The sequence below is a fragment of the Falco punctatus genome (assembly GCF_963210335.1).
Source record: "Falco punctatus genome assembly, chromosome: 5".
In the NCBI taxonomy this organism is placed as follows: domain Eukaryota; kingdom Metazoa; phylum Chordata; class Aves; order Falconiformes; family Falconidae; genus Falco; species Falco punctatus.
In genome coordinates, this window is record NC_137584.1 from 85,590,393 (window position 1) to 85,608,704 (window position 18,312).

General features: G+C 37.8%; 1 protein-coding gene across 3 annotated transcripts in view; it reads right to left on the reverse strand.

The window, feature by feature from the left end:
- Positions 1-520: 520 nt before the first annotated feature.
- PLD5 (phospholipase D family member 5) overlaps positions 521-18,312 on the reverse strand; it is a 203,393-nt gene continuing 185,601 nt past the window's right edge. For all 3 annotated transcript variants that reach the window (XM_080389758.1, XM_080389759.1, XM_080389760.1), the window contains 3 exons: positions 17,167-17,332; positions 11,254-11,368; positions 521-9,301 (listed from right to left, as the gene is read on the reverse strand). In XM_080389758.1, the coding sequence (XP_080245884.1) occupies positions 9,066-9,301; positions 11,254-11,368; positions 17,167-17,332 (517 nt within the window). In that variant the 3' untranslated portion in view covers positions 521-9,065. The remainder of the gene's footprint in view (positions 9,302-11,253; positions 11,369-17,166; positions 17,333-18,312) is intronic.

Sequence of the window (18,312 nt, forward strand, 5' to 3'; positions counted from 1 at the left end):
TGGTATGTAACTCTAGAACAATCGCGAACAAAATACCTGGAGGCAAGGCTTGTGTTGTGCAAGGTTTGCAAAATCAGGCTCTAGAGCCCGGTACAGGTTTCAGACGTGCCAAGGCGATACTGGATTGAGGAGTATGATTTAAACCCCTTTCCCCATCCAGGTATTTTTCCAGTAGTGCCTGTATTCTGCTTTTGCCCTGACTCCCCTTGTCTTCGTACGTAGTAATTTGTGTGTCTTTGAACGACATGTGCATGTACTTCCATCTTCTGAGCACTTCGGGTAAAGCTAGTGGAGATAACCTTGTAGGGTGTTACAGCACCAACAATGCAAGTTGCAGGGATTCATCCCTGTGTACAAAGCCGCAGGGGATTCAGAAACAGCATGTTGGACATAGCTTGACAAAGAAAAAGACAAGAGGCAGAGGGGGAGATAATGGAAACATTTGCCAAAGAAAAAGGGGAGTGAGGAAAGGGAAGAGAGAATTGGGGCAGTGGTTGCTGTTCTCTCTCTTTTTCTTTTTTTTTTTTTTTAGAAAAAGTATAATCCTCTCTGGAATGTTTAGTTCAGAGAGAAACATTGCCCTTTGTTAAATAGTGAGTTTTGGCACACATGTAACATGGGAATGAAAAGGAGATGGCTTTGGTATGTGCTATCAGAAAATGTTACATTAATGTACTTCTGTGCTGTGGCCAGGAGTTTGCTTTTGCAGTTCATTATTCCGAGACTCTGTGTGTGCATGTTCCCATTTTCTAGTAAAGGGTATGTGGCCCTTTCCAGAAAGAGCTGTACTATTTCCTGTCAGTCTCATTTAAGAGTAGAACAGCAGTGGAACAAGTATTAGAGATGTTCCAAGCTATTCTGGCACAGATACTCATTTTTCCTTTGAAGATGTGTCTCTGCATGTACATGTGTGTGGAGCATCAGCTCTGTATTTGGAATCTGATACAAGGCCACTGGGAATCTGAGATGGATATGGGGCATTTGAATTCTTTTATTGTATCAGCTGGCACTTGGAAAATGGGTTTACAGTTTATTTTAGTTGGCTCGCTTGCTGCCACAGATGCTGCTTTTCTGTCTGTCTCCAGATTTGTTCGCTAAGATCTCTGTGGTGACATCTGAAGAAACAAATGCTGTAAGAAGTGACTTTTTTTTAATGATTATTTGGCAATAGGGTCTGTATAAATGTTCACAGAACCCCATTTTTTTGGCCAGCCTTTTGAGCTGTATACATCCATAGATGGATATAAGACTTTGAATGCTGAAACCTTTGTACAACATACCAAAGCTAGTGGTTCACAGATTCTTCACTGCATCTCTGTCATATTAAGAGCAGCAGTTTAGATGTGGGGACTGCCCACAAACATAACAGCATTTTGGTTCATAAATTTCAACTTCATTTTTTCATTGGCAAAAGAAAGAACGCATTCTGGGTTTGATGCTGATTTCTTACGCGTTTTAATATTTGTACTAGGTTCTTTGGGTTCCTCGCTGATCTGCTATTCATTTTTCCTTTCACAGGGAAAGTTCTTATCTAGTTTGGAAATGTCTTTGAAGAGCCTGAAGATTGTTAAAAGCAGATGGCACAGCTGTCTTGAGTATATTGAGGACGAGGAAAAGGAGCTCTCCTGAGAAGTGTAAGTTTGCCACAAATAAGTTGGTTCTAAGCTGTGATCCCCAAGTTCCCACAGGTATGCACCACTTTTGAGAATTAATAGAAGTTGGATGAGTAAGACCTTTGCTTTCTTTAGAAACAGCTCTATTTCTAGTAGCAACCTGGGCTATTCCTTGAAAAGAGGAGACAGTGTATTGCCCATTTTTACCTGCCTTTTCTACCCTCAAAGTGAAGAAATTAATTCAGTTGCTAGACACATGGGGCATTAGGCACACATTTCTGTCATTACAAATCTGGTTGTATGATAAAGAATGGTTTACACTTGAATAAAGTGAGGCCGCCAAAAGAAGTATTCGTATCACCAAAAGAACCTCTCTACCTGATTAAAAGTTTGCCGATTGTGCCTCCCTCCCCCCCACCCCAGTCTTGTTTTCTTCCAGATTTTGCATATATCTCTCCAAGGAAGAATTATGTGAGACACCTGGAATTATGTGTTTGACCTCATTTATACTTTTTTCTAGTATTGCATTAGGTGAGGGATCTCTCAAACGGCAAAAGTGTGTTGAGAAGCCCTCAGTCTTCAAAAGCAGCAGGTAACTAAAAATAGTTTCTTTTCTTTGCTCCTCAGGCAACAGCAAGTGAAAACCTGGAGGGGGCTGATGAAGAAGCAGGAGGCAGAAGTGAGGGGACAAGTCAGATTAGGAGAACAGCTGTTTGACCTTTTGAAAGAAACAGCTGTCACTTCCAGAAGCATCCTGTTTTTCTGTCAAGTTTCAAGAAAAACATTGAATACAGGTACAGTGTCATTTGAAGAAATACAAATAACGAATAAAGTGGAATAATTGAATACTGAGCATATCCACTTGCAAACATTTGTTAGCAAGTCAGTCAATAAAATGTTGTTCCACACACTTCCCTTTGAAGAGCTTCTCATTTTATGTGTTATATGCTGTCTTGCATGTTACAAAAATGGGTGCATACCTTTAACATGAAGATTCCTTCCCCATTAAGTCCCTCAACGTTACACTTGAAAGTAATTCCAGCTTCTAAGTCATTTATGAACTTCACATAGTTAGCACTTTTGGGTGGATTTTTTTTTTTTTCATTTCAACATGGATAACTTTTCAAATTTGATTGCTTGATACTTCTGCTTACTTTTCACCAGTTTATTTAGTTCAGAATGGTATCTGTCTGACTTGAGGATATTTGAATATCGAGAGAATATATGCAAATGCTGCATATGATGTGAAATTTGCAGGCATGTGCTATGTTATAAATCCTTCCTTATGTAGCACTAGACACTTGAAATGTGCAAGCAAGAGTCCCATTTCACATACTGTGTTACTTCTCAGTATCTGCTACACAGAAATTGATGGGCTCTTATTCATGCCAATTTCTTTTTTATTAAGCATAAGCTTGTAATTGTTACAAGTTCCCTCCTCATTCTGAAAACAATCATGGGATTTGACTCGTATGAAGAAAAGCAAAGTGGATGCTTAAGGAATTTTTTTGTTTTTTGGAGGGAAAGGCAGAATGAGAACACAGCCCAGAGCTTTTAGGCCAGCACCCAGTCCATTAACTCAGTCTGATTCAAGCTGGTTTGCCTCTGCAGCTATTTTTTCCTCCCCCTCTCTACCTTTGTTTCATTTTATGATGTTGCGGGAGGGATGGATATTACTATGTGAGATGCAATGCCCACTATATGTTCATGCAACACCATGGCAAAACATATAATTTGTAGTATTCGTGTGTGTGGCCATGCAACATAAAGGAGCAAAGATAATCCACTGGAATGCAATAGTGGTGGGCCATTTTATTATATCTTGTTCTATTCTGTAGCCTGAATCAGCCATCAACCTTATTTCTGTTCTTAAAGGGAAAATTATCATGTTCGTTTTACAGGATTAAAAAGATTTATTGAGTCTTCCTGTAAAATTGCACTGTAGAATTTGTTGTCAATAAAGCTGACTCCATTGCCTGTAGCAGAATAATTTGCAGCCATAATTGAACTGCGCTCTTAAAGTCTACTTTTAACAAGGTTTTCAGAAATGGGCTGCAGTAGCTTGACTTTGGTTCTAAGTCTATTTTGAATTTTCGCTAATGTTAGTGTGTTAATGCAGTAGTAGCATATGGATATGGAATAGAAATGTTGTTTTCATGAAACCCCAATTTTATATTACTGTGTTGAACCATTCAATACATCCGGATTCTTCATTCATATTCTCTGTAAATTCCTGATCTTAAGATAATTCAAACACAATTCTCACAGACTCTTTCTTTGAAGCCCATGCAGGGCTAATCCAAACAGGAGGTACAATAGAAAGCTCCACTGCATTATAAGACTGGAGTTTTATCTACTGACTTCAGCATTCAGAGAGTGTAAAGCACGTGAGTTCTTTTCTTGTCTAAACTATTTTGAACGAGGTCTCTTTTACATGCTAGTTCGGCAAGCTTCTAAGGCATTTGTGCAAAGTGATGATGCAAGAGCAACCTGATTCAACACTGAGAAATTCATAAATAACATCCAGCAGTAATTAAAGTGAAAAACTACAGATAAGAAAAGCAAACACTCCACAGTATCAGTTGAGCTACTTATACACTGCAGTGTTAAAAGTGGCATATGTTTACTGGTGCCTTCAACTCAGGAGGTATCATTGTGAATTTTAAATATACCAAGGATTCATTCTGGTTTTTACATGGATTGTGATTAAAAAAACCAATAACCATGAATATATATGGAGAGAAAGGATAAGAGTGGAAGAAAACACAGTGCCAGAAATTACTATCTGGAAACATACTATACATGTAGTCAGTATTTCTGTATCAAAACGAAGAGTTAATTTTGAAGTCCAAAATGGTTTTAAGATAACTTAGCACTCTATAAGGCCATTCTCAGGAGTCAAGTGCATGACACTCAAGATGGGGATATTTGTAAAGGACTTCAGTTTGAAGAACTGGAATAGCCAACTGATGTCTTTACCATCTTGATGAGAAAGTCTGCGCTATTTTCAGTAAGTACACACTAGAGTCACAAAAAAACTCTAAATTCTTTGTCTGGATGTCTCCTTAGGTTAGGGTTAAGTGGCAGGTAACATTCACACAGAGGTTAGTTATTTCTATGCAGGAAAACTCAACATAGTAGTAGAATTTAGGTAGCTAGTAGCATATAATGGGTACGTCTTAAACCTTAAAAGCATTGTGAGGCTTTTTTACTGTTTCTCTCTCCTCTGAATCACCCACAGAGCCTGGATTTCATACTAGCCCTGTGTTCCTGTATGGTGTAGAACTTTGTACAGCATAGTCTCAAACTCGATTCAAAGATGTGGGGGTTTGGTTTGGGTTTTTTTTTTGGGTTTGCTTTTTTATTATTTTTGTTTTGTTTGTTGTTTGTTTGCTTTTCTCAGAAAAAAAAACCCAACAAAAAAAGACAGAAACTTGTTCCTGTCAAGGTACAGCTATGGCTGTTGTGCAGTGGCACATAAAACATACTTTTTTGGTCTTCCAAGGCAAGGTGAGAGTAGTTGTGGATATTAGTTGATGCTTCAGACAGAACTAAGGGGTAGCTGGCCCAAAGCAACTTGAGACTTAATATGCAAGATTTGTAAAGTAGCTGCTGGGTGAGTTTTGGACTTCACCCTGTGCTTACAGGAATTTCTGTGGTTATGCTTTAGATGTCAGCCAGGTGTTGGGGGAATCCAAATTTTATTTATTTTTACACCTTGGTATGACAGAGTAATTCAATCATGTTGTACGTTAGTTGATAATGAAGACAGGAGTGATTTGTGAAATTTAGTTCTAGAACTGGGCTTGGATAAAAATGCTCAAGTGTAGACATGCTTGTGGTTTGGACCAACATCTCACATTCAATTTTCGTCTTTTTGTGACTCTAGTTTTAGGTACTAACCTGTAAACATTACAATATGTAGTCTTCTTACACTGGAAGTTCGCTGTATGCCTCTGTACTAGATACAAGATCTTTAGCAGGACTTCGTGTGAGGAACAGTTAAACAAAAGCTTGTATGAATAAGGCACTAGTAAATGTTTGCAGCAAACAATTACAGTCTATATTCTTTAAGAATAAAGCCATTCTGTTTAGGAAATTGCCTTTAATATGACAGAGTTACCAATGCCAGTTAGAAGGGGGTTAGAGAAAGTGCATCGTTTGGATTTTGGCTATGAGGTCTGTGAGAAACCACTGAATGCAAATCCCTCTTAAATTTGGAAATAGCATGTGCAATGGTGATGCTCAGGAGAGCTAAAGCAAGAGGAAACTGTTCTAGATTCTGATCCCTGCTCAACCAATGTGAAATCACAGATTTCACATTATTCCAGATTTATTTACAGTGGTAGAAGGATCTGAAGCCAGAATTGAGGCTGCTGTAGCAAATCTAGTTAAACGGTAACAGTACTAACCCAAAACAAATAATTGGCTGTAATCCCCTTAAACAGCTTCAAAACAGAATCTGATATTTTTAATTTCCTACTTGCTGAAGTCCAAGGATGCACTTTGTCTTTTGGCTAATATTACAGACCAAAGCCTTCTATACTACTTTGGAGCTGCTGCCATTCTAAACAGTTACTAAAATATCAATCCATACTTTATACCAAATGAAACTTGAGCCTGCCAGTCCATTTGTAGGATGGCTGACCACTATTTCACATTAAAATTTGTTAGAAATACCCCAAACTTTTTCATTCGTAAAATCAGAACATACTGCCACTTTCAAATATACTTTTAGGTACCTGCTCTTTAGGGGGGGTGGGGGGGTGGGGTCGCTGAAGCACCAGCATTTTTCAAGCCAAGTAAACTAATGGATCTGGTTAATATACATGATTATATTGCCCCAGGAACTGTCCAGTAAAACTACTCCATCTGAATTGTTCATTTGGTATACTAAATGGAAGGTCAGTGGTAACTCCACAGTCTGATTTCATCACCAATTCCCGCTTTGTAAACAGCTTAGCTTTATCATCTGACAAATTTCTGTTCCACTCAGATCCTCCATTATTTGTACAAGATGTCATTTAGAAAACTTAACACATTTCTAGTATCCATAATGCAAAAGGGAAAAAAAAATACATTGATTCATATTTGTGTATTATTGCCATCAGGTGCTACAATTAACAACTCTGGACAGTGGGGTTTTTTTGTTTGCTTGGGTTTTTTTGTGTCTCAAGGTATTAAGTTTATCTCAAGCTCTAAAAGCACCCATCCATGGGGACCTCAGAAGCTTTACAAATATCTCACCCAGCTTTTAAAAGGTTGTGGGTTTTGTTTGGTTGGGTTTTGCTCGTTTCGCTTTGAGTCATAAGACTAAATTCATTGGTGGTATAACTTGACTGAAATTTTCACTAGAAATTAATCTGAACGAATATTTATTTCTTAAACAAAACAAAAAAACCCCAACAACTAAAAAGTGCTGGGGATCTTTCTCCCATACTTGCTATACATACTCTAAATTATATACAGAAGGAAGAAAATACAGAAATTTCTCTTCACAAAGATCTTTCCTTCATAGAAATTCAAGAATCTTTTTCTTTGTAGATATTTGTGTCTTATAGGAATGTCAGAATATATGCTTTTCTGTGTGTGTGTAGGCTAATAAATGGCATGTGTTTATTTGAATATTAGAAAATGTTATTGAGCGTTAGAGCTGCACAGAATCTTTTCTGTAAAAGTTGACAACTTGATTTTTTTGTTGTTGTTATGTCATTACTTTCAGTAAGACAATGTAAAACTTGGCAATTGCAAAAGAAACATTCTTCGTCAAAAAGTGTGCCTTTTGCAGTCATAACTAGTTTTGTGGTGTGTCTCTAGCTGGCAATTTGAAGTTGTGCATATGTTACCTTATTAGAATTTCCTAAGCTGTGCTTGCTTTAATGTTTTTTTAACCTTGAAAATGAAATCTGTGTTTTGAAAGTCAAGGTGGGTTTTTAACTTGGTCTTCAGATTAAAACAGTACCTTGGGGACATGGTTGATTTTCCTTCTCGTTTTGCCCACTGCTGTTGAAGTGTGCCTTCAGTAACATACAGCCAGCTGACAAAAAGTCTGCATTTTGGAAAAAGTTCTGTGAATATTTAACAAAATGCAGAATTCATTTTGCTTTCATTGGCCGTGTGTCTTCAACAGAAGCAGAGGGATAGCAATGAAACATTTTTTTATTATTACAAAACTAAGCTATTACAGCTCTGAGTAGAGAAAAATCTGTTGTCAAGCATTTATATTTTTGTAAAGAGCAAATTCACACTTTTACACAACAGGTGCTTCTTGATGCAACTGAGTTGTGTTTGTAGAGGCACACTATTAACACCAACTGAAACAGTGGCCTAAATAAAGGCATCACGTTTCTGTTTGTGCTGATGTATCCACCTATATGAATGATGACATTGTAACAGAAATTGCTGTTTCACAATTATTTTTTTTTTTTAGTAAAAGTTAGGAAAGAAAAAACTTTCAGGTGTAAAATGAAACAAAATGACTATGATCACATAACAGCAATTATTGCATGATTTTGCATAACCCTTGACCTTCTTAAAAAGCAGTATTTGACTTTTATATATGCGTTGGTTTGATAATGAGTCATCACGCAACTGCTGGCTCACATGATAAATATTTAACTTGGGGAAGAAATATTCTTGAGAACAACAACAAAAAAAAAAGTCCTAGGTCTTTGCTATTAATCCAGTGATTTTTCAGTGTTAGATGAAACATGTATAATTGGAAATAACTATTATGTTGAAAGGAATCCACGTTACTTTTGATAAAAAATCCATTCATCTGAGCAGCTTTAGGGATTATGACAAATTTGATGAGGCCAACCCCAATCCCTGAAAACCTTTTCATACTTCTACGAAATGAGTGAATTACCAGTCATGTAACTCTAATGTATTTTAAGGCTAGTTAGAAGACACAGAAGGATGATACTCAAACTAAATTTGTAGAACTAGGAATTATTTGTGTGACTGGGTATTTATTTAAAGCAAACAATTTAAATGGGTGAAAGGTTGCTTATTCCTTCATGTTTTCTAAGACAGTAAACCTACCATCTACCTGTATGTCAGTAATAACTGATCTTAGAATGCCATTTCATAGCTTGAATCTTGGTTTTGCCTCAAGGTTTGTTCTAGCCAGGTTGGCAATTAGGGAAAGTCCTAAAACTAAAACAGAAAAATTGACACATGCTGTTAAATGCAAACTCAGAACATTAAAATTAATATGGAAGCAGAAATGACATTCAGTGTCAGAAGTAACAAATTTGAAAGTCTTAAATAATTCAATATAGAGAATATAGTTTTGACAGTTTTTTATATAAGTGTGCTTTTTCCTAAAAACATCCCCCCCAAACCAAACTTTTTTTTTTGCTTTTTAAGTCTCTTGTCTGTAAATATGAAAGAGGGCTATATATTCCAACGTAATTCTTCATTGCCATACTAAACAGTAAAATAGTCTTTCTAATTCACATTGCTCATGGCAGTCTTATTTGATGTTGCTTTATTAAGTTTGTGATTAAAGCAGTTTGGGATTTTTGTTGGTTGTAAACTTTTGGCATAATGTGAATACCAGTCCCTTTCAAAAACAGCCTTGAGTTGCTTAATGATGCTTGTGCTGTTCCCCGTGTCTGCTTGGTTGATAACAAGGCCGGCTCCAGCATTCTGCGTAAAAGCATTTCCTACCCAATCAAAATTACCTACAAGTAAAGGCAGGAATATACAATGAGTTTCGAACGTTTAAATAATATTAAAAAAACAAGACCATCTCCCTAAAGGCAATCCAGCATATTACAGTGTCATTTTCCCCAGTGCCTACCCGGGCAGAGATGAAAATAAGTTTTCTATAGTAGTGGGAAAGAAAAAACTCCATTACATACCCGTGTGTAGTATAGATTGTTTCTGGAAGTATAGCAGCTCTAATACTTCGTAAGTGAAAATACATTTTTGCCATATAAACACATAGATGCTGTGGAGAATAGTTGCTCCATAATGCTGAGCCAAACCAGTAGATCTTTTACAGGTTATCCGTTGATAGATAATATTTCAGAAAAGAAAACCAGGTTTTACTGGTTCATGCCAGTTATCACCACCTTTGTTGGAATCTAAGGTCATGAACGAGCATTTCACATCCTGGTTATCGCAAGGCAAAGTGGATAATTGGATTAATGGAAAACAGGTAAACCATGTGTTTCAGTTATTTCTTTTTTATTTCACTAGAACTATAACTATTTAAGTTGTACATTTATAAAACATGCAGTATTTTGGAGAAAAAGTTTGGAGGGGTCATTTTGAAAACTATCTGAACATACATAAAACATGAAGGTATATGAAATTTTTACCCTCTTTTTTTTCAGTGTCATTTCAACTACTTTAGCAGGAAATGTTAAGAATTCTGAAGTTGTGAAGGATGGCAAATTGAAGCCTTATCATAAGGGCCATTTCTTCCTATATGCTTTCAAGTAAAAGATACATCAGATCATATATTAGCATCCATTTACATTTACTTTCACACCGCTTTGATTCTTTCTTTCTTTTACTTGTGTGTATCTAAGGATGTAAGGACAATGGGAAAGAAAAAAACCCAACTCAGCCAAGAATCCATACTGTGTGGACAAGTTATGACTTACTGAAATTTGATCTGGCTATTGGAAGGAATTTAAAATGGAATAAAGGAAAAAGATTCATAAAACATTTGGGAGATGAGAGAGGGCTAAGCTGCACTAGTTGAAGGGAAAAATAAGATTCGGATAGGTTAAGAGAGGTGTGTGTATTTTGAGCTTTTCCGAGTAGCTCTTGGTTGTATCCCAGCGCTGCTTTGGGTTCTCCATTGGTGCATGGGCACGCTGCGGGGCGGCAGCGCTTGCTCTCCCTCCCTGCCCCTGTGGTTACTGGCTTTAAGCCCTGCGCAGTAAGTCAGGGTGAGGAAGGAAGCAACTGAAGCATCGAGCTGCAGCGTGTTAGAAGGCCAGTTTTCTCTCTTGACTTGATAAAATCTTAGGAGTTACTTTTTAATTCAGTAGCAGTTCTCTGATCCTGCAGCTCACGTGTAGCTCAAGCAGTCCGATTTTTTCAAAAGGTAGTTTTTACTCTGCATTCAATGAGCATTTGACTGATAATGAATTTTTACTAGGTGCCACCACAGGGACTTGACTTAAATACACCTTTAACCCAGAACACCAATTAGATATGTACTTAACGTTGAGAGGGCATCTGAAATGTCATTACAGTAAATGGAATAAGACTTCAGGAGATGAGGATGAAAGGCGTTCATACAGTATTTACCAGGACTGACCATAGCTTTAATAGTAACATTGGATACGGAGAACAGTCCATCTTCGTTGGGTTGCAGAAACAAGAGAATTTGTTAATAATGCAATTTATGCCTCCTTCATACAGTATATTGTATTTGTGCTTTCAGTCTGTTTTTAAATACTGAAAGCAGAATGTTGCTTTTAAGAAACTGACTCATAGGGGCAAAGAGTGTTTAAATGAGAAAAGGCTCAAAGCTCAGTCTTTATCCAGGTTCCCAAAGAAATGAACTATTACTTTAACTTAACAAGCATGTCAACTGTAGACTTCTCATTTACAAATGGATGTTACTTCAGGCTTCTGGCTACAAACTAGAATTTCTTGAGATGTGGTTACTTACCAATGTATGCAGCTCCATCAGTCACCATGTATTTGTTACGATTTAATTTGGGAAAGGAAGTGTTCTTCTGTTCTTTAAGAAAGCATGCACTCTCTTCCTCAAGGTCAAAGAATTTCTGCCATAAAATAGAATGGAGTGCAGGTTAATAAGAACTGTTCTATAATGGACAGAAAAAATATGGTCTGTTCTCTACTCTTTATTGAAAATGAGTTAGCACTACAGAACAGCTTGAGTTTTTATAGCCAAACATTAATTTTAATAAAACACTGCACACTATATTTCTTAATAAATTCTCAGTTTGTGATATTCACTATCCCTTGGCATTCTGAACTAGACAAAGTATATGGCTACCGCATACTAAAAGCAATACAGTGCCAGGTAGGAAAGGCTATGGAATGCACAACTCATCCCCCCTTCCCCCTTTATGTTCTGCGTGATAAGACCCAGAAACTTTTCTATAGCTCGTTTCCTCGTTCATCAAGGGACATTGGGGTTTGAAGTCTGCTTCAGGATCTGAATTGGCAGACACAGCAACAATTGAATTAATACCCTTATATTACACATTCATAGTTCCCAACAGGAAACTTGCTGATTTCAGAAACCTAGAAGCTTCTCAGGATTAAATCTGATATGGAGAGATTTACCCGACAACAAGAGGAAAATGCATCTGTTTTACCCTAAAGAGTGAAGTCTAAGATGTATTTTTTTTCTTTTTAAATTCTGGAGCTATATGTATTTCTTGTCTGCATCAGTGCCAGACAAAAATGATATTTCCACTACAAAGCTAAATATTGTTTGTTTCATCAAGGAAACTAATACCTAGACACAGATTCCAAAACTAGAAGTAGAGAATAGCATGATGAAGGAGAAATTGCATATTTACTGCAGGACTGAGAAACTTTGAGGTGATGGTGTAGATCTTCAGAACAAATCTAATTTACAGTACATTGCTGATGAAAAGAAATGGCTATACATTGTACCCACTTAAGACACTGAAAAATAGTATTATAAAACTCCGGCCCCAAAACTCCTTGATCTTTCTTGGGGGTCTGTTTTCCATCATACAAAATTCCTCTTTTGAACCAGTGCTCCTTCTGATACAAAACTGGAATGAATCCTTTTAGGTCAGGAAGATGTCCTTCAGAATAATCTTACTACTTTGAAAACCCAACTGTAAAATACTAAATTCATTATTGAAATGCAGTTATCTCTGTGGTAGACTACAGCATCAGTTTGATTAAATCAGATAAGGGCGTATGCATAGTACACTGGCAGTTTAGTTTTATAAAGCATTCTTTACCCAGCTGATGTAGGTAGGTTTCAAGCTGGTTTGCATTAAACTGCTCAACTATTGCAAAATGTGTTACTGATTGCCAGGAACAGCACCTTTAGGTTTTATACCACTGGTTGCTTCAGAACAGCATATAAGTATTCATTCAAAAAATCTCTTCTTAATCATCAGTCTTGATCATTACAGTTTGGCTTTCCTTGGAGAACACTAGAAGTTCTGTACAGGCTTATCTGTAATTAATAAGACACAGAATTGTGTCCTTCAACAGTCTCTGAATTTTGTGTGTTACCGTGTGCTTACTTACCTGTACAAGGCATTGTTATCTTCCACAGCTTAATTTTTGTAATAAGTTCAAAGACGAGCAAAAATCCAAAGATAGTTTTTTGCATTTAAAAGCGAGCACAACCACCCAAACTGAGCGACTGCTTTTTAAAAAGCAATTTAAAAAGCATTAAAAAAAGATTATTCTATGTAAAACTGTAGTTATCTGCCCTTTAAATGAGATTTATATTGTATATTCACTTCTAACTAAACTGCATGGGGAAATCATACTTTTAATTACAGATATTTAACACTACTAACAATTACATTTAAAAAAAAAAAACCTAGAACAAAGCATCTCAGCAGCTGTAAAGGCAAGTTTACTAGACATTAGGGTTTAGTTCTTCGACAACATCAAGACTGCAATTGTGCGCCTGAGGAACAAACATGCACCCATCACAGAAAGTATGTACGTAGCCAGCCAGAGATGAATCTGAATCTTTCTGAAAGGATCTTGAATTTTTGGATAAAGCCAGAAAAAAAGGGTCATGTTTTTCCTGATGCAACGAAACAGGAATGGAGACAGTTAGCAGCAACAGGGTGTCCATCAAGGGTGCTCGCAGTAACTCTTTGCAGGGATGTGGAAGATACTGTGTAATTAATACTAATTTTGTAGGGAATAGTCTAAAACCAGCAAATGGGTAAAAACAAAACAAAGCTGTCTTCTTCCCCTTATTACAGGATTTAGCAAAAAGCTACATACCTTGATTTAAAAATAGTCAAGCACAATAATCATATCAGCTTAGAGTTGGCAAATTAAGAGATTTCAGTAGATGTGCTGAACAGAAAAATCCTGCGTTAGTGTGCTCTTTGTATAATAACTTATTAAGAAAGGAAATTTCAGATTCAGGCAGGAATAGACAGAAGGCTTGAAAGTGTAATGTGTTCTCCAGCAAGAGTATAGAAGCCATTATAACTCCTTGACAATATAGATTACAATTGTCCTTGAAAATACAAAACAAGTAGGGAAACTCATCTGCCCTCAGAAACAGAATACAAAACTGCAGCTCAGGTGAGCAAGTGAACCAGCACTGACATTCAGTAGCACAGCCTAACATTCTCCCAACACATGCCTGCAGCCGAAGTACTGTGTTAATAATACACCACCTTCTGCTAACAGTTAATTAGTCTTTTCCATCCTTATTTTAGGAGTTTAGAGCTTTAAGTTAGTGCTTAGGAGCAAAGGTTTCATAGTTCATTCATAACGCTTTGTTTACTTGTAGGACATGGCTGGCTTTCTGAGAAGTACGGAAAGTTGTGGTTCTTCCTTCCTCTCACCTGAGCAGGGATCCACCTGTACAATGCAGAAACAGATTCATGTGGAAGCTCAAGAACAGCACATGCTGTAGCTACACATCTGTTCCATGCCGCTCCTTCCCGGTCTCCAGTTATCTGAAGACACTTTCATCTAGTTAATACTCTCTGGGCCCTTCAAAACCACGGGCCTTTCTCAGTTCAGCACTGCGCCCAGCAGGGCTGGCCCCATTTTACTGCTTCTTTGAGAGTTAGACTGAGCAATCTTGCACATAAGATGTATTTAAAGGGTCAGGCACACGAAATGTAAGGAGTACTGGAATTAAAGCCTCAAGAAGCATGATGGTGAGCTCAGTTTATCCTTTAATTTCATGACCACATGGTTCCGTGCATAGAACAGAGCTCCTTGACACCTGGCTGCATGCTTACAGCACTTATTTAGTCCTCATGCAAAGCCCTTTTCCTCAGGAATTCTTCCTAGTGATGATTTTTTTCACAGTACTTGTATTGAGTTTGCGGTCTCAAAGCAGTTCAGTTGAATCCAATAATTATTGATGCTTATGTGAACCGGACTCCCAAGTGAGATGCTGAGGAATGCATAATGAGGGATTAAGCATTTTCTAACTGCATTGATGATGTTAATTGCCTAGCATTATCAAAGTTTTGTGGCAAAAGAAAAAAAAAAAACAAACCAACCACCCACCTGCTTCTAGATAGAGCACACTGTTAGCGGTTCAGTGTTTGCAGCTAGGAAATCATGTCTTGCAGTCCCTGCCTTCCTGACCTCCACAGCAGACTGGAAAATTACCTGCCCAGCGGTAATTTTTGTATTTGGTATTGATCAGGACACTGCTGGGCATAGCAGGTTTGCAGTGTCCCGTTTCTAACGATATACCTGCAGTTAGGCAATACCACACCTTCTGTTAGCCTGGTCAGGAGACCAGGGGAAATCAGTAAGAGATTCTCACCTAACAGAGAAATTATGTCTGTACAGCCTTCCCCAAGGTGACCGTGTACCTGGCGCTGCTGCCATTGGCAGAACAGCGTACCCTGCAGCTGCAGCAAGCCATGGGCACGCACTGGGAATGTCCTAGCCAAACTGGTCCTTCCACAGGCACAAAAGAAAACGATCACAACAAGGCATAACACAGGGATCAAAAGCTAAACAGAAGAAAAAAGCTGAATATGCTTCGTAGGACTCAGATACATGATCCCTGAGAGAACAGAAGAACGGGGCGGGGTGTGTGTGCCATTTCTGCCAGAGCAATATTAAGGTATTTGGGACAGCTTAGCAAATAAATAAATAAAAAATTTAAAAAAAAATTGAAATTACAAATTTCAATCAAAATTTGTACCTTAAATTTCTCTTAAAATTTCAGTGTTCTTGTGTATAAACTCATACAATACATGTCTGCATGACAGTATTTTCTCTACAGAGTTTAATTTGACTTGATTTCTTTCATATTCAAAGCCGAACCAAAAGGGAAAAGCAGCATTTTCTAATAATTCAAAAGGTTTGTTTAGTTTTTACCCTGTTAGCCTACTCTTTCTCGCCCATACACACACATCATTTTGTTTCACTTTGATCCCAGCTAGAACAGATGAATACAAAAGAAACACAGTTAAAAGAAAGCAGCAGTGCTCATCTGACGTGTTCGGTGAAGTAAAAGAGTGTCGTGATAGAGCCTACAGCATGGTTTCAGCCAGAACCAAAGAGGTACCAGTAAACTCTGAGCCTTGGGCTGTTACTCATGCCAAGGCTTATTAAGGCAGTGACTTAGCCAGGGTGCGGAACACGTGATGCACAGCACAGAGGCACCTTTACAGCTATTTAAAACTGGGGCCGTCTCATTTTTTGTACTGTAAGTTGTATTTGTATTTTCTAACTGCAGAGATCAGCTAGACTACCCACCTAGAATGGATGTCTAGAAATACTTTTTTTTTTCCTTTTAGCATTTGACAAGATAAATTCTGTACTAAAGAATTTACCTGCTGTAAGTAGGTGTAAAGGGATAGAAGTACGTAAAGCATTAGGTGCCACTTAATTAAAATGATTTTGAATACAAAACCAGAACTCTGATGATAAAAATGGAACAAGCTAGAAGTTACTTGAAATTGAAGCAGCTTAAGCAGTGCCAGCCGTGTATTGGAGTTTTTGACTTAAACTCACACTTGTAAGCTGCTTCTTACCTAGGAAACTTGTAATAACAGTGTACATTATAACAAAAATCCCTATTTCAAGATATGCATAAATACCACTTAGTGTGCATAACACAAACAGTACTTGTTTCTTTACAACTCAATTTTAAAAAGACAAAATGATTTCATGGACTATCAATTTAAGCAGTCAAAATAATTCAGCAGATGATTTAAGACAGACATTGCAAAAAAACCAAAAAGTGATCCAAGATGGCTGATTTCCAGTGTGCCTCAATTTCATAAAAATGAACTGTACCAAACTGAAAGTAGTAGTTGCCATACACTCTGTTCTCTAATATAAATGCAACACACATAGTATTTCTCACTTTCCTGTACTGCATGTCTAATGGGGTCACGTAATGGTTGTTCTAGTCTTCACAATTCTGAATTTGTAGCCTGAATTTAAAAATCTTCATTATTTTTTCTTGTACTTTGTACTTGACTAAAGCAAAAGTAGATGCTTATGCAGCTGAACAGTAAGATTACATGAATCCAGACTAAACCACATTTTTGTGCTGTCACATTTACTCTTCCCAGCCAGTATAAACAAGACATACGATTACGGTTCATTTCGTTAGCTTTGCTGTAAAAGACCACATGTAGTGTTTTACACGGGCTGTCCGCCACACAGATTGCCTTTTGGCATCATTCTATTTTTCTGTCTTAATTTCTACATCTCTTAGTACAAGGAATAAATTCAGTTCATTATGTAACATTTCCTGTGTTATTTAATGAAATTTATAGTCTTTGAAACGAACAGAAAACAGTTCTTTGTTGAGAAGTTTTCTTAATTGTTTTTGAGGGGTGGGAAATACCATAGATTTCAAAGCAATATGGATTATACTTACAACTTTCAAACTACAGCTTGGAACTTCAGTGCAAATAGCTTTCAGAGATGAAACAAAGTTAAAAGTAAGGGGATCTGTGTCTCTTGAGAAACTTATGAGAAGTCGTACTTTAATACTTCGTAAAACTAATGCTTCTCTTATCTTCCCGTCTAAATACGGCCAGTACCTGCGGAGAAAGAATACAGTATATTCAGAGAACTTAATAAAATTCTGGATTTTTATGCAGTCAAACCTAGACATCACAGAGAAAACTAACCATATGTGAATTTAATTTTCTAGCCATTGAAGGAATGCTGTGCTTGTTTAACAGATCTGCCAGCATCCTCTTTTGTGTCATTGAGCCCTGCACCAAAACTGTCACAGTGGGGACAGTGAAGTTGTGGATGGTTGGGCACATCTTCCATCTATGTATGTGCATGGAGAGCTGCCAAAACACTTGCACAAAATACAGGTACCTTGTCCACCCGCAGCTGGGCGAGTTACTCCTGTGTCACTCACTGCCTGTGGTGAGAGCAGCGGAGAGCTTGCGGTGGCCAGAGAACCACCAGAATGAGCTACAGCTTACCCAGGTGCTGCTTCCCCGGCCCAGACCGGGGGACTGGAAGGATTTTCTGTTGGTTACACAAGTAAGAGGACAGGAACACTGGATCCCTCCCTGATTGCCACCTTTTTTTTCCCTCTGTGCTGGAACCACACAGGCTGGGGACTGGAATGCTTTCTGCCGTTTCGTGCTTTGGAAGAGGAGAGCTGCTGCCATGCAGGGTACCTGCATCCTTCAGTACCAGATGAAGATGGGTCTTTTAAGGAGGATGCTACCTTTTTTCCTGAAATTCTGCCATGAATGGGATGTGGTTTCCATGGTGCTAGTCTCACAACGGCTAGTTAGTTTTGTGTTCCTGACCTTCAGTGGGAGCAGGTCAGGACAGGGAGAATTAGACAAAACCCCAAACAAAATAAAATAAAATAAAATAAAAAACTCAACAAAAACCACCCCAAACAAAACCAACCCCAAATCCCCATGTTTTCTCTATTCGAGCAGCATAAAGGCATTCAGCCTAATGAAATTGGAGCTCTACAATGCCAGAAAATAACTCACCAGTGGGAACTGGGAGCTGACAAGGTAGAGAAGCTGTGGCAGTGCCTCAG